Consider the following 27,212-nt stretch of genomic DNA (forward strand, 5'->3'; position numbering starts at 1 on the left):
TTGTTTGAGGTTCATTTGTTGTCTTCGGGTCTTACCCGATAATTTTTTTTCACCATGGGGAGGACAATTGATTTGAGTTTCAGAGAAAATTCAATGAAATTTTTTCAATTTCTCGGAGGAATAAAAATCGGAAACTTGCGGGTTGGAAAAATGTTTTTGTTTTGTCGAATATGTACTCAGAAGCCACATTCGGTAGAGAAACACCTGAAATGTTGACCAATATTATGTTACCTGTTTTTTTTAATTAAATTTTTTCTAACGGTTTGGTAGAACTTGTGGATTCGAGGATCCTGGACAAAGTATCTTGTACTTATGGAGTTTGAAAAGCATCTTGCGGCACAAACTTCATTTGTTACCGGCAGTATATTTTTTTATCCACTTTGAACAATTGTTGCAGGTGTAAGCTCTTGGATTTATTCTAGTCGAAATGGCCACCCTTGGAGAGGGGCTAGCATAATTCAATAGCGCTCCTAGTGATGCCAAAAAGTTGTATTCCGAGAAGCTGAGGTCGTGATCCACACGCGACTGTTTATAATTTTTGTATTTTTAACCACTACAAATTAAAAAAAAATTAAAAACTTGAAAATTCATTCTTTAGAATATAATTATTATAAATTAAAAACTATTCATAGATCGAACTGCCTGCAATATCCCTCTGTGATCCACCATTTTGTTCTCTGAACTTTCCGTTTTTTATTTAATTTTTTTTTTCATCATTTCTTTTTATAAAAGTATCGTTGATAGACTCGGGTGATACGATTTTTCGGGGTCAGTGAACGTCTGCATATTTGAGTGATGAACCACGAGGGCAGCGATAATTGATAAGGAAATCGAGGATAAACTCATTCATCCAATTAATGAGATTGTAATGTTTTTTTTCGAGTATAATTTTTATTTTTCAATTGAAAGAGAGTAAAGGATCGCTTTAATTGCCTAAATGCCCGTTTTATGCAGACGCAATGGATTTTTATTCCACGTAAAAATAAAAACTTTTTAGTGAGAGATAAAAGAGAAATAAAAACGGATTGGTAAATAATAAATTTATTCCATCGAAAATGATTCCGCTTCGTCATTCCGTTTTTCATACCATATGCGGTGTGAAGAGACCGCGACAGATTTAAAGTGCATAACGAGATAGAACGGAGTAGGAGCGGCATTTTCCATCCGAATCCATTTTTCTTGCGAGTAACAAGAAACTTGGGAATAAGAAATTTTCATGTTTTGAAATATTTTTTCCTCAAATATATGATTTTCAGAACCCATATTCGACAGGGAAATAACTTAAAATGAATTATTTATCGTTCGTCTATCAAAATTCAATTTTTCAAACCCCTGTGACGTCACCTCACCGGAGCTCGAAATATTCGAGTGGCGCTGCACAAAAGAGTCCAGATGTTTTCGATCCTAAAAAGTCTAAGAAACCAGTTTCGCCCTTGAAGAAGGGGTAGAATAATTCAGTAGCGCTCCCAGTGGAACCAACGGGAAGTTTTTTTCCGGTGAGCTGACGTCATGACACTGAAAAAAGTGTTTAAAACTGATGTATCATCAATTGCTGATTACCAAATACCCAAAAACTACTTTTCGATGAACTTTTTACTCTGCAGAGGTTCATAGATTGTAAAGCCCCCATACATTCAAAATTATTCGGAAAATTCGGTCCACAATGGAAGGTCCCTCTAGTGGAAAGACACTCCCAATTACCAACTTGTTGGGAACCTTGAACAGCCGCCCCCACGAGATGCTTCCGGGTCATGTCAGGAGCAGCTCGATTTTTAAGGTTCGAATTCTCCATTGGAAATCTACTCAAAACATTATCCGGACATCAAACTACCCATTCAACACAGTATGACTTGGTTTCTATTGACTGAAGGTCTTCTTGAATTCTGTAAGAGCCGACGAAAACGTGAATGGCATAGTATTTTTATTTTCTCAAATTTGTACAGTAATCCTTATTATCTATCATATAAACTTGGTGTTTCACATCCGTAACATTGTGAATGGTAAGTCTACAAGGGTCTGTTGTAGTTTATGTACAGCTGCAGGGAAGTGGGTAACGGTAATGCCTGGATTGTCCTGTGCATCTCCTCCGCCAAGTTATCAGCGTGAACGTTGTGCGCAAATACTTGTGAAGATCTATTCCTGGGGGCATCGGAGGAGCCCCGAACCTGAGTCGACGAGCCATCATTACCATTCATTCGAGGATCCAAATCAAAGAGGGAATCCCAGATCATATTCCACCTGAAATCGTTGATTCCACTGACGTCAGGATCCTTACTCCTCTCGTTACCTGAGTCCTCGTCATCCTCGCCGCTGGAGCCCGTCAGGGTGTTCCACTTTGGTGTCCCAAACTTGCTGGGACCGCAGGCTTCATCACTGGAGTCTTCGAAGTTCCAGAGATTCGGAGATGTCTCCTGGTTGCCATCAGCGCTTCCATCCCCAAGACGATTAGCGCTCCAGTCCTCATCGATCTCCCTCTTGGGCAGAAGTTTTCTCAGCTTTTTCTTCATCGCTGGGCTTCGAAAGTCGTCCCTTTCAGAGCTCGTTCCCTCCCCAGAATCTTTGCAAGTGGTTGATGTGTTATCGTTATCTCTCTTGAAGGACTTCTCAGCGACCAGAGACACTCCGTTTTTTGCTGATGTGCAGTTGCTTTCTGATTGCGACGAATTACTCTTATCACTATTGACATTTGACCCATCGCTCACTAATCTCATTGCATGGTTCATTTGAGGATGATGTCCAGTGCTCGATGGCTCGTGGCACACATTATTTTCATCACTAAATGGATTTGTTTCCTCATCATTTGGAGTTGCACTAGATTCTGGTTCATCGACGAGCATTGGCTCGTCTTCTGCATTGTTTCTTCCATTCTTTGGGCAGTTGGAACTACTGAGGGGATCACCCAGAGAAGACAGGGAGGACGAGGAGGATGAGAGCATGGAGTCGATGGGGATTTCTTTACTCATCACTGGTTCCACTTCCTCGTCGGTGCCGCTATCCTCCGGGTCTGAGAGGGGCCTCAATGGTGCCAGGGATCTGACCAAGTGGTGGAGGCTGCTGTGGGAGGGAGAATTCATGCAGACAAGAAGGCGAGTCGTGGTGGAGCTATCATCATCCTCCTCGTCCTCCACGGATATCCTGGTGACTGAACCCTGGTACATGGACTGATTGCTCAGGGCGATGCTGGGGTGAGAACGATTTCTGCTAGGGTCTGAGGTTATTGGAGTCTTTGATTCCAGTTCCGGGTGCTTCTGCCAGATCAATTTCCGCAGGTAAGAACGGATGGAACATCTGCACAAGTCTTGCAGGGTTAGCGCCTCTGAGAAAGCTGAAAAAAAAAATTATTAGGGTTTTTTATCCTGCGATTTTGTATGACAAAAATTATGAAGAATTCATTACTCTCGTCATGTGCTTCAATAATTCATTCTTTTCAGATCAAGTAAATATTTACATGTTTAGAAAATTGAAAAAGGGGACATTTATAAAAACATTCAATCAATATTTCTGTTCATTTATATGTTGATTGCAATGCTAAAAATTCATTACTATTTTTTTAATGAGGTAAAATTATACGGATGGATAACTTACGTAATTGAATGATGGTTTGGTTCTCGTCCTTTGGGACATCTAAGGCAGCAAATGCCACAGGAAGCATTGCTTTGTGCCTCCATGTGTCTGTGTCAACTCGTACAATCCGCAGTAAGTGGTCCTTGTATGGCATCACCAGGATGCCACCCACTTTGACGAACTGCTTTATGAAGGCTTCCTGTGATTCCGGGCACGCTGCCCCACAGTACACTCTGTCATACTGTCTGTTTGGTATAACTCTCAAAAAATTTCCTGCAGACGTAAATGTCAGTGAGATCTAGGGTTCCGCGATCCAGAATCGGTTTTTTTAATAACCGAGTCTTCATGTTTTAGTTATTGCTGATAGGTCGATTAATCGGTTGGATTTATTTTTTCTCGGGGAGGTCGATCTGTTTAGGGTTCGGTCTGTTTAGGGTTCGATCCTGTTAGATGGAGTTATTGGTTGGATCGCTTTGTTGAGTCTTTTGATTTAGAATTTTCGATCCAGAATCGAGTGTTCTGGGTGTCGATTCTTCAATGATATTGTGAGTGTGTGAATGTAAGTTTTATCTTTTGACAGTTATTTTATACTTCTGAAAACATTTTTGTGTTGTTGGGGCGATCATAAACGGGTTGATTCAAAAAAGATTCCATTCAATCTCTATCAATCCCCGATAGATTGATTCGATTCCGCCTTTTTTGGAGATCGAGAAACTCTAATGAACTACCTTCGCATTTATTTCAAGAAAAAATAATTCTTGATGAAAAGTTATCATAAAATATTTCACAGCATTCAAATTTTTTCTTATCAATGTTCGACCTTGAATTCAATAAAAAATCAACGTGCAACGTTTAATTTCCTCCACTCTTGATATAATATTTTTAGGGGTCATTGAACATCCCTATCGAATTAAAAGACCGAAAGCTTAATTTTATCAGTATCAATAAATGGAGGCACTCACCATTGCTGAAAACTGGCTCACAAAAATCAAACTCATTCACCGCCTGCGATTTTTGTTTAAACTCCGCCAGTCTCTCGTAAGCGTACTCTATGCAGTCCTTATTCAACTCGATGCCATGGTTCGTTCCAGAATGACCTGCAACCAAAAAATTCTCATCAACTCACGCAAGACTAACGCTAAAACTTAAAAAATCATAAAACTTTTTATAGATTTTAAATCGCCTAGGAGTTAAAATTTAAATTCCACGAGGATGAATGAAAATAAATGAAAAATTTGGGATTCAAAATTCTGTTTGAATTATTATCATTTAAAAATGACTACTACGAGTGCAGGTGTATTTATGTGTATGTGTTATTTATGTTTATTCAGACATCGAAAAAAATTAGAAACGTTTTACTTCCTGGTGCTTAAATGTTTATTATTCCCTTGCGGTGTTCCGAAAATAAAAAATTTATGTTCCATATTATTCCTCTAAAAAAAACTTCTGAACTATAAAATTTCATAAGAAACCTCAACGGAAGCTCTAGATTGAAGTCCAATAATGTTCTAAGAATCAGTAAAAATCATAACAATTCTGATAACTAGATTCCAGAATTTTTAAACTCCTTTCAACACTCACAATTCAACATAATTTTGAGGGAATGTCCTGATTATTCCCCTAAATTCCAAATAATTATCACAAATAAAATGTCATTAATGTCATAAACATAAAATGCCCTGAACATTCTGGAGCCCCAACAAACTCACCGAGAATTAGTCCTGCCATGGTGCTGAAATAGCCAGTGCCAGAGCCAACATTCAGAAAGCTCAATCCAGCCTCCAGTGACAATCCTTCCATGACCTTGGCGTAGACACAAGGTGCAGAGAGATGAAGATTGCCAACTTTCCACGATACATCGCTGTAAGCCCGATCCCTGTCCGAATCGAGGACATAATCTCCCCTGTCCACAGCCCGAAAAACCCTCTCAACTTTTTTCGTTTTTATGTACCGCCGCAGACGCAATATGTCCACCAGGTCATCATTATTCTCGCCACCACTGACGGCATTACCCATCTCTGGAACATTCAAGAGCGGTGGCTTTATGCACTTCTAGTGGACGATTATGTCTTGTAGATAAACCACAAGTAAATAACAAATAAATCAACATAGCCGAGGGGTAAAATGGATCACCAAATTTTCGCTCCACTGGAGTCCATTCCCTTCGACATCCCGTGAATGAGAGACATTTTCTTTCTTCATTATTATTGAGTCTTAAATATAGTTTGCCTACCGATTTGGACAGCCACCAGAAGTCCTCGAAACAACGATTTTCACACTGTCACGCAATTAAAATTCTCAATTCTTGTTGGTGCGTATTGGGACGATTCGACGATTCTGATGGAGGAGAGCAATACGACGTTGTCCACCGCCGTTGACATTTGAATACAACTGCTTTCGCTTTATTTTTGATAAACAGAGGCAATGATACGTGTGTGTATCACCCGGAGAGGAGGGGGATACATTAATTCCAGTTATTTGAAGTTGACGCCACTGCGTAGGGCACCGGAATAACCAATAAATATCATGTCTCCCCGGGTTTGTCAGCCATTTTGGTAATTGGATTTTTTGTTCCGGAATATTCGACACTCGCGGAAGATTAATTGCTGATGAGATTTTTAATGGATAGAACGCTTGTTGTTGTTGTTTTTGGAGAATGGGGCACAATCTTTTCGGCAAATTTTCACGTCGTTGTGCGCAGGCGCTATGCAACTCCATCGGTACAGAAATTACGGTTGTTATTATGGTTATGGTTGAAAGCGTTGGCATGAGGCGTCCGCCCCTGACACACAGAGGTCACCACTTGTTTTTAAAAAAAATTAGCAGGACGCATGGTGCATGGGTATTGGTGTACGCACCAATGAGGGTTACGTCTGTGTTGACCTATCGGCTATGTACCTACGAATCCAATCGTCCACCCAATTGGCACAGTTATCACGCACAGGATTTCGTGTGAATCGGCCCTTAAATTTCGATGGCCGTCTCTCAAGTGTCGCGCCTGCGCACTTATTGTATTGTTTCTGCACTCGGATGATGGCGACTGGTAACTTCAAAACGTGAGTTCTTCAATATATTATTCACACTATATATAGCATTTGAGATACATAGAAGGCTTGATAACAACCGTGACAACTAGAATATTTACCAAAGAGTCGAGGGAAATAATAGTTATGCCCCTTAACTCATTAATTACTGTGGTAATTGTCGACCGAAATTCGATTGAGTCGTTCCCGGAGAGGGAGACTATATGCCGTCAGCTTATATATCTTTTGCCCTTCCGAACATAAACGCAGGACTCGTTTCGTACCTGGAATAGTGCATTATTATGCGAAATGAGTCATTACTTAATTGGCGTCCATCGACAATGTTGGACGATAGTATTTATTTTCGTTCTGATGAAAACGACGAAATTACGAAAACAAAAAATACCTCGAGGCCACATCGTCACCACTCGAATGCCAATGGAACAATTGTAGTATGCAATTGACAAATTTTATTATTTATATTAATTATGCATAATAAACTATCGATGTGGCTGGCAACGTTGCGAGTGTGGAGTCTTTGCGATTAATGGCGAAAATGTTTTCCCCTTTCTTGTCTCGAGCTAATCGGAAAATTAGTTTATGGTGGATTAGCTCCTGTAATTATTCAAGTAATCCTGGTTTTAATGTTTATGTCGCCTCCACTGTCGATAAATATCGATTTCGGATTATCGTAATCGGACAATTTACTCGCGATTCAAAAGGAACGAAAATCTCGTTAACTATTTCTAATGTTTTATTCCGTTAATTTTCTTGGAATTGTTTATTACCCGGAAATTGTATTGTCGGTTCGGGCTTTGGAGGTTAAAGTGTATCCGAATTACCCGCCACTCGCGAACGATCCGTCGTGGAGGTCGATCAACATCGCTGCGACTGTCATACAAAATGCGAAGAAATCGGCGGATAAAATCGATCGAAATTCCTCAAAAAATGTAAATAACCGCAGACAACTCGGAGTTTAACAGAAAAACATTTTAAAGATCACGGCGTCAGTCTCCGGCTCCTGAAAATCCCCTCGACCAATGGGATTTCCACATCAGTGAGACGTCACACCAGAGACACTGCTTCCATTGGTGGACGTGGGCAGTGAATGGATTAGGGCGGGTCCGTATAGAACATCTCGGTCAACATTTTCCGACAAAATTTATTGCCGGTAAATCGGCAATAAATATTTCACGAGACGATTGTAGATTCGATTTATCGGTTCGTTCGAGAGGATAATTTTCATCCCCGATGGGGATGAAATTAATCGCCGAAGATGTGCCGCCTCGGAAAGGCGTCAGCTCGCCAGTCGTACCTCATGTAGTCAGTGAAAACGGGACTTAAATGTTAGGCAGCAAGAACTCGAATGCTCAAATGGTGTCTTAAAGTTTTACCTTTAACTTAGTGTTTTGTCGTTAATATAATGTGTTTGCAATTTTCGTCGATCCATTGAACTTCATTCGTCCGAGGGATTTTAATGCAACGAATTCTGTCGGCCATTTTAGGGCTGTAAAATAAAGTGAAGTAATCGTGGGACAGGGACTGTCTCGAGGGCTTCAGGTACCCGACCACCAATGATTTTAGTACATAGAGACTTGTCTACGGTCTACGTGGGACAATCTTATCGCCGGGTCAACTCAGTATTTATTTTTATGTAATCGAATTGTCGTGCGAGTGGATTAAAGTGATTTTGCATCTGGCGGAGACGTTTTTTGTTCACCCGGGACTGAGGGCCTCAATGCGTTATTATTGTTCGTTGGGATTGTCTGTTGGCGGGCCTTTCGAAAATATTTTTTTTTCACCATTTGTGGACTAATTACCGGCGGTTATTTGGCACTCGAGGGCACAGGAAATTTTCGAGATTAGAGGTAATTTGATGGTGTGGAACTCATGGTACGTTTCATTTATTTTTTTTTCTTAGTTTTTTGTTTGCCGAGAGGTGATAATTTCGACTGGCTGAAGCTCCCTCTCTGTGATGCATTTTATTATTGATTTAGATTGTCTGGAGTTTTTAATTTCTTGTCAATGAGGTGAAGTTTTTTTGTCAAACGAATTGAGGGGTTTAGTTGAGTTGTGGATGAGAGTTTGGTCGAATTAAAGTTCTGTTGTTGTGAATATTTCCGAAAATGGTAGATTAGTTCTCTTAGTCTAATTTTAGTCAGTCAAGTTCATCATGTTTCTATTTATTTTTAATGAGAAGAATTAGTTGCTTTTAGATCGAAGGAGGTTTACTTTTGTCGAAGATTTTGGTGAACTTTTGATTTTTAGTGTGAAAAGAAGAACCTTTTAATTCTATTTCACTCGAATTTTCATTAATTTAATGTCGTTATGATTGAAATTATCATTCATGGGGACAATTTACTCTTCTTTGGCACAATTTTTTTTAAGCTCTTAATTTTTCTCTAAAAAATTGACTTGGGCTATTTCCATGATAATTTCAACTTAAAAAACATCAGAAATATCGAGGAAATTCAGGAGGCGTCTCCATTTTTTTTTAAGAAATTCCGGGAATTTTTAGCATCAATCTATTTGGAACGCATCTTCAGCCCAGTAAATCCCAGGTGAAACAAATGCAAGTCCAGGCGTGAGAATTATCGTGAACTATGCGATTATTATTCAACAAATGACCTTCGATAAAAATACAATAACGATTATTACCATTTGGAATTATTCTGAAATATTTCACCTAAGAAAATTGCCAATGCGGAAACTGTGGTTAATAATGAAAGATTTTTTCTCAACACCGTACCCCAGGACTCCAGGGGTATAGGTCTACGACTCCACATCTCTAATTGTCTCACGTGTTATTGCCATAATTGATAATGCATTCTCATAATTCGATGAAGCTCAACGAAGACAAATGCTTCATCAGGAATTCTCGTTCCAACAATTAATTAAAAAATACCGAAATGCTTTCCATTCTCAACAGAATGAGTGAGGAGATTGTCGTCGAGGACAGACAGAGCAGTAGTGTCGAGGTACCGCCAGCTGATGACCACAGTGCGCACGTTATGCCACTACTGTATATTCAGCCGAATAAATTAGCCAGTAGCCAGTCACCTACGACGAATCAGGCCCTGTTGGGGAGCAATCAGTCACCACTTACAGCGATAATCAATCCTATAAACAGCCCAGTGAGTTTTTCATTCGTCAGTCTGCCTAGTTTAACTCCAAGGAATTGTGTCATTCATTAATTGTGTTTCTATTCAGCTCGTAGGGAACCAGAATAAAGTTTTTTTCCAGAGCCCCAGTTCGGGAGCTTTACCCCAGAGTAAACAACATATTGTAATAAGACATCCTAATGTGATAGGAAATGTCAATGCTACGACACAGAGTCAAGGACAAAAGCACATACTTCTGAGGGGACCAAACACATCAAATGCCCAGATTTTACCACTGACCAATGCAACACCTGGAGCTGTTGCTCCAGCTGGTTCACCAGGTGGTAAGCACGCATTTGCTTATCTGGGGACACTCATCAAGCCCAATAAAAACAGGGATTCTGTGGTGATTCCTGCAGGTAAAATACTGACATTATCCTGATACATTCTAAGAAATGAAGTGAAATGCATGATATCTAATCGTCAATCACTCGAGAACGGCAGAGTCGATTTTTTAAACTCTGGACTCATTTTCAAGATGCGTTTTCAATTTAAAAAATGACCTCTGATTCAGTGGAATCGCATCGTTGGGTCTCGAGATATTGAGTATTAAAGACGGGTCTGTCTTTTTCGTAAAATTCTTCACAAGCGACATTTGGACTGTAATTGAAACTCGTAATGTTTCAGGGGCAATTCCTGCACCTCAGATACAGAAATCAAAGCTAGTGATTACACCGATGATCCCTGCCATTAGTCAGACATCAAGCAGTACGACACCAGTATCGCAAACTCAACCCCAAAAGCACATGGCTAATTTGATTTTACCAGTGTCAATTGGCCAGTCAACAGGAGCCAGCAAACAAAGTACGTTGAACCTACATTTCAGCAATGGTCAAATTAGTACTGATAGCAAAGGAACCTTCACAGGTGAGTCGATAATCAGATCATGGTGATGATGTTGGGGATTTTCAAGGGGACATTTCCCAGTGGAGTTTGGTTAAGGCAGATTTTTACGCTTCTTCTTTTTTTCCCCCTTTTTCCCTTCTTTTTTGATCTTTTTTGCATGAAATTTTGAGGTTTCTCTATTGGATCATCGGATTTAACTATTATTTCGTTGGATAATTAATTAATTGAAGTCATATCTGGGACTTAAGGGCATCAGGTCTATTGTTGTTTTTCGATTTGTCTTCACGTCTTTACATAAAATTAAGGAAGTTTCCTCCTTCAATTCCACCAGAAATGTCCTGCTGTGCTATCCCCAATGGTTGCTATGCTATCAAGAGTATCATTTCATTTTCTTCCCCCTGTGAGTCTTTCAATCAGCCATTTCCTTTGCCACTATGGAAATTACAAAATTCTTCTGGGTTTCTAGTGCTGCGAGAGTCAAAATCCACTAACGCCACGTCCTACCCACCTCCACTGCATCCAATAACAAAGATGAGTCTGCTGAATGTCACCAAGAATCCCAACAACAGCTCGGACAGTATAAAAATAACTGAGAATCCAGACTCGGCTGTGATAACGCCGATTCCAAAGAAAGAGGAAGCAATGGGGTCGGAGAAACGAAAGAAAACGATTAGCAATATTCTCCGGGGCTCTACGGAGAAGAGACCCAAGAAGCAGACCTTCCCGAAGAGTCAGGACAGTATGGACATGAGCTATTCAGTGAGCAGCCCTGAGGGAGATCAGGACAGTGGGAAGAGGTCCAATGATGACGAGATCACTCTGATCAAAGTCGTCCAGGGGGAGGACAAGACTAGAAGAAAATCGTCCATTGATGATGACATCAAAATCGAGGTTGTCAAGGCTCCCACCAACAGTGGGAGCGCGGCTTCAGGGACTGACAGGCAGGATAGGAAGAATGAGAAGGCAAATGGCAATGGAAATTGCGAGGATATCAACGAGATCATTCATGGCAATCACAGCGATCCTAACTTCGATGCTACTAAGGCTTTGGATTGGAAGGATGGAGTTGGCTCACTACCTGGCAGTAGTTTGAAGGTAATTGAAAAATTCACTCGATAATTTACATAAAAAAAAAATACATACTCAACAGAAATGAAAATGAATTTACAATTTCCAGTTTCGCATCAATGAATTTGGAATGATGGAAGTCGTCGATGAGGACGACAACTCCAAACAGGACAAGCACAACAGTGGAGATAAAGAGAACGTCTGTCTCTCACGAAATACAAGCAAATCGACTCCCGTGACAACGAGCAGCGATAAGAAAAGTAAGTAGAATTCTCAATGATTTTCAATTATCCAAATAACCTTCGTCAATCATTAATGGATTGCTGATCAAACTGATTCATCATTGCTTTAAATTCTAGATGAAGACAAAAAATCACGACAATCAGTCAGTGCAGATACATTGTATTGCTGTGAGAGCTGTGGATGTTACGGAATGGCTGCTGAATTTGAAAGTCCAATATCATGTAGTCCAGCTTGCACTGAGATGATTGGAATGAAAAAACAAATTGCTATAAAGAAGGAAAAGGAAGCGAGGTAATTAATAACGTTGATTCAATCCCCAATCGTTGATTACTTAATTTAATTAATTGTCCCACTGATTTAATATTTTTTTTAAATCAGCAGTTTATCTCGAAACTTAGTAAGAATGACAAAAGGGTTTTTGTCTGCTCTGGTCAAGAACCTTCTAGCCTTCTATGATTTCAAACGAAATGTCAAAGATTTCTGACTCATCTCCAATCTATTATAAATAATTTGTTTCCAACTACAGAGAGTTGCGGGCGAAACGAAAGCGCAAAAAACTCCTGATGCAAGAGCAAAATTCAAAAGAACCCACCGATAAACCACCTGAAGTCGAGAATGATGAAAAAGAGGAGAGAGACATTGAAAGGGAAAAACCAAAGGCGAGGGAGAAAATTCAGAAGGAGGAGCGCATGAAATATGAAAGTGACGACGAGTCGAGAGATACTTCAACGACTAATATGGATGAGGAAAGCCAGAGTGACAAAATAGAACCCAAGGTACTGAAAAGAGATTCATTTGATCAACGTGTTTCCATTAATGTGCAATCTAAATTTTTATTTCAATACGTGGAGCAGACCATTTATTAACAAGTTCCTCGTGAGAGATGAATTCAATTGATCCTAGTCCACTTGTTATTTAACTACTTTAATTGATTGATTTTCATTTAATTAATGAATAATATTTTTTCTAGTATCCCTGGCAAACCGGAAAACATGGATTTTCATGGTCCAAGTACCTTGAACATTGCAAATCAAAGGCAGCACCGGTTAAACTATTTAAAGATCCGTTTCCATACGGAAAAAATTTATTCAAAGTTGGGATGAAACTCGAGGGCATTGATCCTGAACATCCTTCGCGCTACTGCGTTCTGACTGTATTTGAAGTAGTTGGTAAAGCCATGAAATTTTTAAATAAATAATCCTAGAGTTGTATGTTCCATAAATTTAATGGAAGTGAATTTCAGGCTACAGAATACGTTTGCATTTTGATGGATATCCTGAGAACTTCGACTTCTGGGTGAATGCGGATTCAATGGATGTTTTTCCGGTTGGATGGTCTGAAAAGAATGGACACAAATTGGATCCACCCAAGGGTTACGTGCCGACTAATTTCAGTTGGAATGCGTATTTGAAGACTTGCAAGGCTACCCCAGCCCCCAAGACAGCATTTTCAAGCAAGAGTGTGAGTTATTGGGCATATTTTGAGGGTTGAGGGTTTTTGTCTAGTGGAAATAATACAAATAGCAATTCATCCTTAAGTAACACAAATATATGGGGAAAATTGTTTTTCATTTGATTTCTTAATCGACGAAGCCATGTTTTTATCGATTGTGGTTTTATTGTTGCTATTATTTCTGCTAATACCATTACTATGATTGTTTTTCTCCACATGTAGCCATTAAACATTTTATATCAAGCCTTAATGATAAAAATACTAAGTATAATCCATAATTGCTCATCAGGCTGTTTTTCCCCCGACGAGTTTTCGTATCGGCATGAAGTTGGAAGCAGTGGACCGTAAGCACTCGTCCCTGGTGTGTGTTGCCAGTATAGCAGGCCTCATGGACTCTCGGATTCTGGTGCACTTTGACTCGTGGGACGAGGTCTACGACTACTGGGCCGACGCCAGTTCCCCATACATTCATCCAGTGGGCTGGTGCTACCACAACGGCCACAGTCTGACGCCACCCAACAACTACAAGGACGCCAAGTCCTTCACCTGGGACGCCTATTTCCGAGAGACGAGATCAGTCGGCGCCCCAGCTCGAGCCTTTAAGCAGAGACCACCCTGCGGTTTCAAAAGGGGAATGAAGTTCGAGGCTGTGGACAAACGAGTCCCCCAGTTGATTCGAGTTGCTACCATCGAGGATGTCAAGGATCACATGATAAAAATACGGTTTGATGGATGGCCGGAGAGTCACGCCTATTGGTTGGACGATGACTCTCCTGATATTCATCCTGTTGGCTGGTGCAATAAGACTGGGCATCCCTTGGAGCCACCCCTTACACCGGAAATTGTCACCGATAAGACTGAGTGCGGAACCCCGGGCTGTCGGGGGATTGGACACATCAAGGGACCCAAGTTCGCCACTCATAACTCACCCTCGGGATGTCCTTACTCCCATCAGAACCTTCATAAAATTAGATTGACCACCGACAGGCTCAATGTCAAACACGAAATCTGTGACTACGATGAGGACTCGCTCGACAGGGGGAAGGGTGATAGCAGCTTGTGGAGGATGAGGGATAAGTGCCAGGATAAACATGTCAAGAGCGAAAAGGACGTCAAAGTCGAGCCGGAGGACTTCGAGGAAGCAACGGAAAGGTGGGTTGTGTTAATAAAATCAAAGTTTATTAAATGTGAGGGACGATAACGTCAAGTAAACAATATTCACCTATTATTCCTCTAAATTCCGCAGAACGAGTAGAAAACAGCAGCACAGTGATGGGAATACTGATGAGGAGGAGAATACGTCAAGAAAACGTAGAAAAAGGTGAGTAAAATTGACAAAAAAGTAGTTGGAAATCCATAGTCAATCGACTAGACTTGAAATTTTATAAAAAATATAATACATTCCCAATAAATAATGTAAATTTTCATCTAGACGTCACATATCCGAGGAGCCTCTCTGCCCTTCGAACTCAGGATTCGACACAGTCACCTATGCACCAAATATTCCGGACAAACAACTACGTACCGAGCTCTATCAATCTGTTTACGATCCTGGATACAGTCCAATGCCTGATGCACCACATGTATGGGCAAAGCACAGCAATGCACTGAATCGTGTTGTTACCAAACAGAACAGCAATCCCAGGAGATGGTCTAATGAGGAAGTCATCAAGTTTATACAGAGTGTGCCTAATTGCAAGGAGGTGGCCAGCATTTTTAGGAAGCATGTGAGTATATTTATCATTTACTCCAAAAATAAAAATAGAAGTGGATGAAACTATTGCACATGATGATTTTTTCGTCAAACAATAACTCTCTCATCTAATTTCTTTTATCCACTGCCATATTTATTTTCATCACCTCTATTTTTGGATTTTTAGAATATTGACGGTGAAGCATTTTTAATGTTGACTCAAGAAGATTTGGTATCGCTTCTGGGCCTTCGTCTCGGACCGGCTATAAAACTGTACAACAGTATTGTACTTCTACGTCGACGTGCCACATGAAACGTGCTCAACATTTTAACACCCACCAACTGATCATGTTCATTGTAATTTTCACCATTATTCTCTTTCATTCTGGCCGGGAGAGGCCGGCAATTAAGCTCATTAGCGAGTGGTAGATTACCACTGTACTTCATGGGCTTTTTTTTCTTCGCGAGAGTTGAGTCCAAGATTAATATTAATGATTCATTTCAACATGCCGAGCATGAGGACGATAAAGTACTTCAAAATTCAATCCTTAAATATTTATGAATTCTTATGGAGAAAGTACATTGGACTGTACAAAATGTATATAGCTAGCTGTTATGATAACTGTAGATATATTGGTAAAATTTCATGAAAATAAAAAAAGATTTTTTTAATTACAAGTCTTACTCATTTTTTTCAATTGGATTTGGAGATTGCCGAATGTGGACGTTCTTGTTTGATAAAGTGGACAAGGAATCCCAGACAACAAACAGTCTTTTATTCCTCGAGATGGAGCGTCCCTTCGGCCAACCCTAATTGCCCGCACCGAAATTCCACAGGCGCCAACCCCTGGGACGTTCTATACACGAAATTGAACTAGTCATACAAACATATCCCCAGAATAGGCTGATATTTAACAAAATAAACACACAAAATCGCTGAGCCCTTATACAATTTCGTATCAGTGTCATCAACTTATCCGAATAAAAATTCCTGAAACATCAAGAACCCCACCAATGCCAAATTACAACGAGCAAACCCCTGATAATTCTGCCGACGAGGCGGAACGAGGTCCCTGATATCGTCGCCCACCCCTTCTCCTTTTTCACGGCCGTACGTTCAACAGAGCGAGAGACGTCCCTCCTCCCCACTCCAGGGTATAAACCGGAGCAATGTTTACACTGTAGTCAGGGAGACGGGTCCATGTGTTCAGTCGGTTGCTGTCGGGCGCCGGTACCGTTGGCCATCGAGTAACTTCTCGTGATATTGAATAAACCAAAAGCTCCAAAAGCAAATAAATCAACAGTTGAATTTTCGTATTCAACGAGAACGTTCTGCTGTGCCGAGTCGATACGTGACACGACGACATCCCGATATTTTAATTCCCATCGATCCAAGACAAGTGGCTGTGTGTTGGTGGTGATTGTAAATCAGTTTCGTGATGTAAATAATGATTTTTCGGAGCCTGATGAATTCGACTGATCGATACTCCGAGCCGGTCACCGAGTTGAATGAGGAGAAATGTAATTTTTAAATCGTGTGAAACAAAAAGTCATCTCCAGGAGCCAACAGCTCCAGTCTCGATTCCATTTTTGCTTCTGGTGTCTGTGTCTGTGTGAGGGTCTAAAGAGATTTTAGTTGGCGAATTGAGAGCTCACGGGATCATTGAAACTCATTGAATCTGCCATCACCAGGACTCCAGGAGTGGAGACACTGAATTGTGCAATTGACCGTTAATCAGTGAAATTGCAACGGGTGTTATTAATTTGCAATTGTTATGACCGTGTTTTCCACGGCCACCAGGAGTGATGATGTTGAGTGGCTGTTGACTATCGACACTGTTGAGAAACACTCGGTGTACGATAAAGCCTGGTGCACTGATACACTTGGGCCACAGGCCCAAATTCCGGATCCAGTGGTTGGCGGGAGCAATTTCACCGCTGGTATAACCGCCAACCCGATGATGCCTCGGGCATTACCAACCAGACGTGGATTACAGGCACTCGCCCTCGTACTCGCGACTGCTTATGCCACAGTTCTGATTTATCAGGCTGTTGCACCACGTCAGGTGAGGGAGTTGAATACTTTTGGCGTCAATACACCTGGGGCGTATCACGGCTTTTGGGTATCTTAGGGTTGGGAGTAGGCGGGGTAATATGGGTTTTGACGATTAAATATTTTGTGATAAATTTCTTAATGAATCTCCAATGAAGTACCTCGATAATAAAAATATCCAATTGCAAATAAATCAGGGGGACAAGCGCCTGAAATCAAATAATTATTGTTTTTTGCAAAAAAAATTAGGTTTACAAAAAGCATTGCATAGTTCAGAGGTTCGTAAAGGCGATAGATGACATAGTAATCCACTTTCCGAGAAATTTAGGCTTTAAATCCATCTGACATTGACAGAAAAAGATATAATCGAGGAGAAAATATAAATAAACAATATTATATTTAGTGTTATACTAAATTTACACAATCAGCCACAGTAAAGCGGTAATTCTGAGACTGTTGCCGAATGAATTAGCAAATTATTCCAATGAGCGCAGTTGATTTCGATATAGTTATATTACAATATTTATTAGACTGTAATATATTGAGACTGGCTTTGAATGTTAGCGCACCTATTTACCTTGGATTTATTCACAATTGGGCCTTTTAGAATACACGTTTTTTACCCGATACTTAAACCGGTTACCGATAGTATGAACAGCTTTTTATTTAAATTGATGTAGTGGCAATTAAAATTGTTGACTGTCTTTCTCGGGTCACTGAGCGATTATCAAAAGCGATAAACGTATTGTCGAAAGCGAGAGACTGTTCATTGGTGAAATGACTGAGTCATTCTGAATGAAAATCACATAAACTCGGTCCCGATATCATGTGAAATCATTGGAAACCCCCGGAAATCAGAAGTCATGTGATTCCAATGGTTTCAAATGATTTTATATGAAATCACTTCCAATCGTTGACAATCAGAGAATCAATCGTTGACACAGATCCTCGATCAGCGAATGTATACCCAACATAATTAAGATGAAACGTCTCGATCGCATTCCACGATATTCAAAACAAATCGATATGTATCGGTATCGGTCCTAATGTTCGGAATTGAAGTTTTCTATCAGAGATAAAATTATAAAAATAAATAATGAAAAAAGTTCAAGTTAAAGTCACAGTAAATTAATTTTCGCTTCATGTGATGAATTTGTTTATTCGGTGGTGTAATGTGGAGCTGCGAAACGATTTTTCCAGTGGCCAGAGGAGTCTGTAGTGGTCCTAAATCCCGCACTATCGGATGGACACATCGAAATTTCGGCAATGCAGAAAATCAATGTTGAGGAGACAGCAGTTACGCCGCCAGTTGCAACAGCAACAATGGCCCCTTTTTCCACCGATCTCAACGACGTCTTCATCAGCGTCAAGACAACACGTCACTATCATCATTCACGGCTCCCTTCGATTATCGACACGTGGTTCCAATACGCCAAGGATCAGGTACGTTGATAATTATCACATACCAAGAAATCCACCAGGAATTCTTCCCGACGGTGGTGGTGAGGATAATTAAAATAAATTTTTAAAAATTCTACGTTTTAATTATCTTCTTCTCTTCATGTCGGAAATTTACCCCACGATATTATCTCTCACGGGTACGGACTAATTGTTCGCATTATGAGCTTCTCACCGTTGGTAATACTATGTACATGTTCAGGAGTTCAAAGAACCGTCTTGGAACTATTCTGTCAGCTGGGGATAGCTTTACAGTTGGGAATATTCGCAGTTTTAGAGGTAAATCGGGACCAGATTCGCGAATTTAAAGAATTTTTTATCTTTACTCATTTGCGGAAGAATCGAATAGGCATTAATATTTTCCATTGATTTTTCTCATCGAATTGTGAACATTTAATGAGAAAATTCTGAGCAATTTCTGTCACCAAAAGTTCCTGTTGTGATGGAACATGAAGAACAAAAAAAAATATCGTAACGACTCGACGGCTTCTCGATGCACAATCGATTGTTTCAGAGTTCGATTCTTCAACGATCGATTACCGATCTTTTAATTGATTCTCGTAGGTCGGCTAATTAGTTGGATAGTTTTTTAAATAATAATCCTAAAGAAATGGATTCTTTTGGGATCGAAAAATTCAATCCTCTCTCCTCTTCTACATAATCTGAGACAATTCCATCAATTCTATCAAAGACAGATGCGACCGGAAGATGAAATAAATATCTCGATTGAATCGATTGTCTGTTTGGAGATATTATCGCAGGTTTTGTATGTAAAGCTAATCATTGTTGTGACTTTGACGTGGGAAGCGCGTTATTCAACCGATTCTTTGTTTAACCGTTGATTTTTAAAATCCAGGCATTTGATTCACCTGCATTGCGTGCAGCCAATGGATTTTAATTTCAAGAAAAACATGGGAATCGTCTATTCAAATGTTAGACCAGGATTTTCATTCACAGGAATTATTCTGTTCTCATGCGACTTCGCTTCCTTTTCACGAGGTTTTTTACCTTCTAATGAGGCTCACTGACTAATGATTAAATATTAACCGATTATTAACTCGTTCATAAGAAAATCATGAGTTAAATCGTTGAACAAAAACGATACTGCTGCTCATCAAAATTAATTGATCATGATTTTCTCGAGGTGATTAATTTTACGAGTGAATTTAGTGAATTCAAGGTAATCAGGCGTTGATTGCAGGGTGCGATGGACTCACCTGACGAATGAATAACTGAGTCATGGTTTTTTATTAATTTTTATATAAATTATGGTGTCACGATAATATCTTTTATAGATATTGTCGACTGACAATTTTCTTCAAGGATATCCGCTGTTTCTGAGACGACTTCTCCGTCAAGTTTTCTCATCATCGCTATTATCTTGAGTGACTCGGTTCGAATAACCGCAAACCCCTCAATTTTCTCACGAGCCAGAGCCCGCTTTCGGGTATACGAGGTACCCGGGGGATAATTGGAGGACCAACTGCACGATTTCATCCAGTTGTATGAGTTCAATGGAACTTTGACTTTGTCGAGCTGACCACGACGACATTTGCGGTATAAATTCCTCGATTTTATTTTCTTTTTCAACCCCAAAATTGCCTTCTTTTTACCAAATAGATTTGGGTCATTTCAAATGAATTATTCCAATACTGAATTCCTCGCGCGTTTCAATATTATTATTTAAACTGTTATTAAACGAAAATCTAAGGTCTAGTTCCGTTTGTCATTAATTTTTTGTGCCCATTTTATTTTCTTTTTAGTACCGTTACCGTTTTATAGAGCTCTCATTTCGCTTACCTTTATGTCTTTCCTCGTTCCTTTCTTTCTATTTATCAGCGTTGCCATGAATTCTATTACTTTTATCAGCTACATTCCCTTCGGGCTGTCATCGTGCGAGAAACCATGGGGTAGCTCTGGTCGTATAACCCGTCGATATAGCAGGCATCTGCTGTATTTATCCGTGATAATGACTCGAGAGGCTGGAACTACAATGTTGAATTTAATATTGAGTATTTAAATCTCGTACAGATCATGCGACAGCTGAAAGTAAAATTGTAATCCATTAAATTCTTGCCGACATATTTACTTGATAGGTTTTTCCAAATTGTGGGATCAAGTTCAGTGACTTGATCTGCATTATTAGCACGCATTGACATCTGATGAGTGTTGAAAGACATTGTTAATCATGTTGATATTTTCGACCAAACCATGGGGAATCCCTGGACGTACCGTCAGTTGGTATTACAGAGTCCTGGTTTATTTATTCATGATAAGGGATTTGGAGGGTCGCACCAGGGTTATTACATTTAATATTCTGGCCTTAAATTCAGTGCAAGTCCTGGGGGAGGATCTCAGGAAGAGACACGAGAAAAGGATAACTATTTAATATTTTTAGTAGACAGTTGAACACAAATACGTCTGAGGCGCCTGACGTTCATCAAAATTTGCGTATTCATCATAGCAGTCGTGAATATTGAGTCTACGACTCGTTTTTCAACGACTCAAAGACTCCATTCAACCGAATCACGACACTCGATACGATATTTATCGTTAACTCTTCAGAAGTACTCGGAATTTCTATGTAAACAATTCTAATCTTGCGGATTAATTCAACAGTCTTTGAGATAACAAGGGGCGCAAATCGTTGAGGCCTTGAATGCTCTCGAATTTTCACCAGCGTGAATTGAAGGAACAGCCGAGGGTCAGACCAGACGTGAAATCATCCGGTTTTTCAATTAGTTCAATCAAGGGAATTTGTCTCTGACTAGTCACGTTTTTGGCAACAATAGCGCATCGCAAAAAAAAAAAACTTCATTCGGGAATTTCGGTGTTGGAGACTAAGGGGAGTTTCAAGTGGCTCAATTTGAGTCGCTGAGGAGGAAGTCATTAATGATTAATGCGATAAATAGTGATGCGAAGGTGATGTCATCGCGTTGGCTTTCGGTTTTTTTGCGGGAGTGATCTTTGCATATCTAGAGGTTCTATTGTAACTGCTTCAATTCGAGCCATCAATTCTTGTAATCATTCTAGTCATTTTCGATTTTTTAATGTGGATGGAAATATTCTGCAAGAATTCTGAAAATATTCACGTAATTTGTAGGAAGGAATCGCTTTCCAGCGATTTTTATCGACGAAATTTGAAATGCCGATTGAAAAATCTCGATTCTGTATTTTTGAAATCGATTCTAATCGATCGATTAATTGGTTGGATCGATTTCTCGTGGAGATGGATCTGTTTTGGGTCTTGACTTAAGAGTAATCGATTGTAAATTAATCACAGAATTCTTCATTCGTGAAATCGATTTTTTGTTCATTCACCTTTCCTCAATAATTCTCCACACAATATATTGTCTCACGTTTGAGAGTTGCATTACTGCTCCCCAATAATGAATGTTATTCTCACTGCTGTATTCAGCTCCCGTCGACAGGCAACCTATGAACGATGACAAATATCGAGGAAAGATGGGCTGCATTCTAATCCACGGGGGGAGCAATGCTGAGTGTCTTCACTCGTGTTTTGGTAGTCATCAGTCTACTCGGTGACTACCATAAAAATCCCCGAAGCTTACGGATAATGTATACACGGTACTTATTGAGATGTGGTGGGAGCTAAAAATAGTCGCTCGGGGGAATGTATTTGTACGGGTCCATTGCCCTTCATACAGACATGTGCATTGAACGTGGAATAATGGGCGAATGAATTTAATGAATTTTCACTTTTTCTGTTTCAGACGTGGTTTTTCACTGATAAGGACGACCAGTACCTGCAAAATCGAACCAGTAAGTGGCTTTAATAATTTTTTAGAGAATTGACGTTATAAATTATAGGAAGACTCCGGCAAAATGATAATTTGCCACTGACAATAGCGCATTTCACTGAATTAATTTTATTTTATTCATCATCCCCTGCAATTTTTTAATTGACCAGCAGATCAACTAAAACATCTGATTGTCTAACCCGCCCTTCACAGGGTAAGGCATAGGGACAACCTCCAGTCATGGGAGTTAAAAAACGGAGCAAACTGCAATGTTCTGACCCCGAAAGCCTCGAAACTAAAATCTCTCCTCCCAAGAATTCCTCAGCCTCAGAAAAACCCTAGAATTTTCTAGATTCCCAAAAATTCACTGCACATAGAACCTTCGTGGAAAAAATTGTTTATAATTTTTTTGCACTTCCCTCTCATAATGTAAGCATACTCCCCCAATATCATTGAATCTGAATACATAATTAAGTCGCAACCGGTACAAATCTCTCGTAAATTATCCCCCAAATACTGTTAACACAGTGTTTCATGAAGGGCGCTAACTCGCAACTAAAATGTCCCCCAGAGACAAAATTCCGGCAACATTGGAATCGAGTCTCCGATAGTCGATATACCGCCTGCCTCCGGCATCTCGCTAGAATATTCATTGCATACTGGAGCCAGCAAAGTCCCAATCCATATTTACCCAGCGATTACGTAACGCCGAGGGATTTTTGGTTTCAATATCCCCGGGAGGAGAATATTTTCATTGAATTATCCGGCTCGCAAGAGCCAACACACACACCCATATAGATATATATATATATATCACACAGTCCCCCTCTCCTGAATTTTATTGCACAAGACCGTCATTACCGTAAATCGTTTGAACGTCTAGTAACTACGGCTGGGGATATACAATCAATGAACTTGGAAATCTTCAAAATGATTGACGACCTCCTCATGGGCAACCACTTCCGTATTTACGATTGGCTTTAGCCAGTAGAGACGAAGTTTCTCCACGTGTTTACACTGTTTTTCACCCATTATTCAGTATCTCTGTCTATCGCTGGGTTCATATTTTCTTGCTGCCTTTTCGCAATTATCGGATGAACGAGAGCGTGGTCGGTCAGAATATTATGTGGAGATCGTAATGAAAACTCAGCATTCCACGTTTTACCGTCCCTAGTCAGAATTTATCTGATGCTGTGTACACTGTACAGTTGCTGGACTAACGTGGGGTAGAACAGATTTTTTTTTTTTCAATTTACGACTCGCCAAACGAAAATTGTTATTAAATTGGAGAGGATTTGCTGTATTGGAAGTTAAAATTGGAATTTCCCGGAAATTTGAAGAAGTTTCTTCGGTTTGATGGAACAATTATTTAACATGAATTTTACTAGATATGAAGTTATATATATCCGCAGATATATTATACTGTTACGTGTCCCCCTCAAACCCTTTAAACTATATTTCGTCTGAAAAATGTCAAGGAACACAACCAATTTGTCTGTTAACTGGCTCCTGATTATTATTATTAAGCAATCATCCCAATCATTTTGTTAACGATACCGAATGCGCGCTCCTTCCGCCCGATTTGAATTTCCCACCTCGAACGCATCGACCAATTAGAAAAAAGTCTTACGCACATGAAGTTAGCCGATGGCCTATGTGGCTTATTCAATTTATGTGCTTGTGCTTTCATAAATAGAGAAATTGTGTTATGTGTCTTTCTCCGAATATAACAACAATATCTTATTTATTTACCTATATATATTAATAAAAAAAGAGAAGAATTGAATCGAATAATCGATGTAATAGGGGTTCAATTCCTGCTATTCTAATGTAATTCTAAGTCTAAACTAGTCGAAGTAGCTCGATAGGGAGAAACGTTTCCCTTTTTTTAATAGAAAAAAAAAAATATTGAAAATACGAAAAATCGAGGAGATCCGCTGTTGCTACATTACACCCTGAAACACCAAGAATTCTGATTACTCTACACTTAATTTATTTTTCATCGACATATCTGAGATTGAAATAGTACCGCGCAACGGTAAATTTGCTTGCGGGATATTCGTGCTGCCATAGAGTACGTAATACCACTCCCAAGTGTTCTTGTGCATGTGTTAGAGGGTGTGTTATGCATGGGTTATATGAGTTGCTAAACCCCCCGGGGACCGAGAAACGATAAAATCACTATGAAAAAGCCCGTACTGTGGCATAAGTTATGAATATCACGTGAAAAAAATTCATACCGTCATTTTTTTCGACTCATTACGTTTCCCCATTTCTCTCGATTCAGTTAATTATCAACTGCAATTTATCATTCCCCTGTGATCAATTAATCGATCCGAATTAATGCTGACCGCAGCGGTGATGAAAGGCCCCGCGCCGCGTCCGGTAATGCACCGAAAATAAGAAAATACCGACAGAAAAGAGGGAACGGGTAGGGGGAGGGGGGAGGTCGAAGAGGAGCCGGTGGACAGAAATAGGGTGGGGATGAGCCGCACGCGAGCCCTGCGGCCACCGGCCGACATTTGACCTGAACACGCGCACTGCACCTTATTGCTCCTTCGGTTTTACTGTCCTTTTATTGTTATTTCTCCTTTCACCTCGTTTTTTAGTCTCACTTTTTACCGCGTCCTCTGGGGGCTGATTACCAACGGAGAAAAGAGGGGGAGGGGTGATTACGTGATTTCATTGGCAATGAGGGGGAGGTATAATTGAAGGTGGGAATTTTTAGGGCGATTGGAGCAGGTCTTGTGACGCTGTACGTAAAGTGGGGTTTTACGTACGCCCCAAGTGCGCGAAATTCACTTTTTCAGGTTTTGTAATGAAAAATATTGTGGGGTAGTTATTGGAGAATGTTTTATTATGTGGGAAGATGATATAAATCGCTTTTGTCTCGTGATGTAGACCTTGTAGGTGATAGAAAACTACTTTCCGCACTCGGGTTGAAATATACTAGTTTTCGTCGAGGGCGAAACGTCAGGTTTTCCCGCCCGAGACAAGAACGGAAAGTCTGATCGTGTCGCCTTGTCCTTGATATTCTTCCAAAAAGTTTTGTCTGTTCGCCCTTGTGAGCAACTTTCCACCCGAGGGCGTAAAGTATTCACTTCGAAGGTATCGAAAACCGTCGGAAATTTTTTTTCTGGAATGTCTCATTAGGTTATGAGCCTTCAGTTTCTGATATAAAGTTATTATAACAGAAAAAAATATTTTCCACACTGTCTCATTGCAATCTGTTTAATTTTCAGATGGACACATAGTCAACACAAAGTGCTCATCCTCCCACAATCGTCGTGCATTGTGCTGCAAGATGAGTGTAGAATTCGACAGGTTTCTCGAGTCCGGAAGAAAGTGAGTAAAAATTCAATTCGGAATGCAATAAAAAAAAATCTCATTAACCGAAGAAAGTCTCATTCAGAACCATATCGTCCCTTAATTGGAAAAAACGGGAATTAAGAACGACATCTCCCTCATCAAACATTTGAAAAAAATAATTGCGCTTGAGGAGCGATGGACATCGAAATTAATTAAGCGAATGGTAAAAACAGTGTTATTGCAATTACCAGTGAGGATTGACAGGTTACAGTGAGCTATGTGGCCTCAACTGCCTGATGGCTTCGTTCTCATTCGCGTGCATTTACAAACACCAATTGGCCACTGACGGGGGAAAAAAAGAATTAATAAAAACCGGACACTGCGCTTTCGATTTGTTAATCGCTTTCGCTCAGTCGAGCTCTCGAATTTTCCCCTCGATCATATCACGCGCTGTTGGGAAAAACATTAGCCTTTTTCTATTGACTATTTTTGTATTTTCAGATACGTAAATTGGAAAATAGTCCCACCCCTCCCTAGGGAACACGAGATCCGAAACTATGGCCTCTTTAGAATCATTTAAATCCCATTTTCGAGGGCATTTTGTCTGACACATGTGATCTCTCTTTACAAATGTCCCTTTAATATTAGAATAAAGAGAACTAATAATTTTTTTTTTCGCAGTTTGCGTAACTCCCACCGAACATTTTACTCTCGTGGAACTTCAATTGACCTTGAAATATGAATTGAGATTAGTTTCTCGGAAACTTGACAATTTCATTAGCCAATGGGACCTGACCCCACACACTCATACCCGCATAGACACTCGAGAACACTCAGCCCCCTGTTTTGAATCTCATCCTTCTCCAGTGAGATACCGAAGAAGATTGAATCGTTCAGCACCGACCAGCTGTCGCATCCTCTTTCCCCAACCCAGGGCCTCTTGTTCTTTCATTACCCTTCGTGTGGCTTCTGTTCATCCTCTTGACAGATTCAAGGAAGAAAATTTAACATAGGTCTCAAGTCTACGAATTTTTTTTATACGAGTGTGTTTAGACTCGACTGCTGAGTATTTGCCCATTATTTTCGGGGGCTTTCGCTCGAGAGGGAGGCAAATATCCCCTGGGAGTTTTTGTGGTTTGATTGACCCAGGTAAATATGGGGGGAAGGGAGTAGCGAGGAGAGAATCAGGAAAATATTCATCCTCTGATTAATTTTAAATCATTATTGGGTGACAATATTGAGTAACTGCCACTTTATGACGTCATTTTACGTCGCGTGTGGCAAAAGCTACTTTCCCGCACTCTGTGAAGAAATACTATATTTTTATATGAAGGGAGAGAGTAGTTTTTGGGCCATACGAGGAGCATAACAGAGGGTAAAGGTAACTGGTGCGATTCCATCAGTGAAAATCGAATTTTTTCACGAGTCTGGAATAGTATTTTCCTCTGGAAATTGAAAAAAAGACTTCAAGCGTCTGAAATAGTCAGTTAATAGTGCGTTGGTTGGGGTGGCAACAGGGGATGAAGCTCCGGAGCAAGAGTCCAGAGGGGGCCGAGCCCCCTGGGGAGGGGCCTAGCCCCC

The 27,212-nt window shown here is 40.1% G+C and overlaps 3 protein-coding genes across 10 annotated transcripts in view; 2 read left to right on the forward strand and 1 right to left on the reverse strand.

Annotated features, from left to right (window-relative positions):
- Positions 1–1,904: 1,904 nt before the first annotated feature.
- Positions 1,905–5,961, reverse strand: LOC135161927 (uncharacterized). Of its 2 annotated transcripts, none has more exons than XM_064119938.1 (5): positions 5,798–5,961; positions 5,274–5,633; positions 4,527–4,661; positions 3,586–3,837; positions 1,905–3,325 (listed from the first exon to the last, which is right to left on the reverse strand). In XM_064119938.1, the coding sequence occupies exons 2-5, from the start codon at positions 5,578–5,580 to the stop codon at positions 2,007–2,009; spliced, it is 2,013 nt and encodes a 670-aa protein (XP_063976008.1). In that variant the 5' UTR covers positions 5,581–5,633; positions 5,798–5,961; the 3' UTR covers positions 1,905–2,006. The 2 variants fall into 2 exon arrangements, with proteins under 2 accessions (XP_063976008.1, XP_063976006.1); XM_064119936.1 differs by having other exon boundaries at positions 5,274–5,582; positions 5,798–5,958.
- Positions 5,962–6,290: 329 nt separating this feature from the next.
- Positions 6,291–15,728, forward strand: LOC135161915 (lethal(3)malignant brain tumor-like protein 3). 6 transcript variants are annotated; one of them, XM_064119910.1, is made up of 14 exons: positions 6,291–6,620; positions 9,517–9,721; positions 9,798–10,107; positions 10,376–10,615; positions 11,061–11,689; positions 11,772–11,922; positions 12,022–12,196; positions 12,432–12,681; positions 12,876–13,074; positions 13,149–13,366; positions 13,647–14,509; positions 14,604–14,678; positions 14,790–15,084; positions 15,238–15,728. In XM_064119910.1, exons 1-14 carry the CDS (start codon positions 6,403–6,405, stop codon positions 15,361–15,363), a joined length of 3,954 nt encoding a protein of 1,317 aa, XP_063975980.1. In that variant the 5' UTR covers positions 6,291–6,402; the 3' UTR covers positions 15,364–15,728. The 6 variants fall into 6 exon arrangements, with proteins under 6 accessions (XP_063975980.1, XP_063975981.1, XP_063975982.1 ...); XM_064119911.1 differs by having other exon boundaries at positions 10,376–10,552; XM_064119912.1 differs by lacking the exon at positions 6,291–6,620 and adding an exon at positions 7,867–8,480.
- Positions 15,729–16,246: 518 nt separating this feature from the next.
- LOC135161937 (fringe glycosyltransferase) overlaps positions 16,247–27,212 on the forward strand; it is a 42,938-nt gene continuing 31,972 nt past the window's right edge. Inside the window, exons 1-4 of one of the 2 annotated variants that reach the window (XM_064119953.1) lie at positions 16,247–17,116; positions 18,304–18,546; positions 22,296–22,344; positions 25,565–25,667. In XM_064119953.1, coding sequence (XP_063976023.1) covers positions 16,826–17,116; positions 18,304–18,546; positions 22,296–22,344; positions 25,565–25,667 — 686 coding nt within the window. In that variant the 5' untranslated portion in view covers positions 16,247–16,825. The remainder of the gene's footprint in view (positions 17,117–18,303; positions 18,547–22,295; positions 22,345–25,564; positions 25,668–27,212) is intronic. The other variant, XM_064119955.1, reaches the window with a different exon arrangement.

This window comes from Diachasmimorpha longicaudata, chromosome 4 (genome assembly GCF_034640455.1).
Source record: "Diachasmimorpha longicaudata isolate KC_UGA_2023 chromosome 4, iyDiaLong2, whole genome shotgun sequence".
In the NCBI taxonomy this organism is placed as follows: domain Eukaryota; kingdom Metazoa; phylum Arthropoda; class Insecta; order Hymenoptera; family Braconidae; genus Diachasmimorpha; species Diachasmimorpha longicaudata.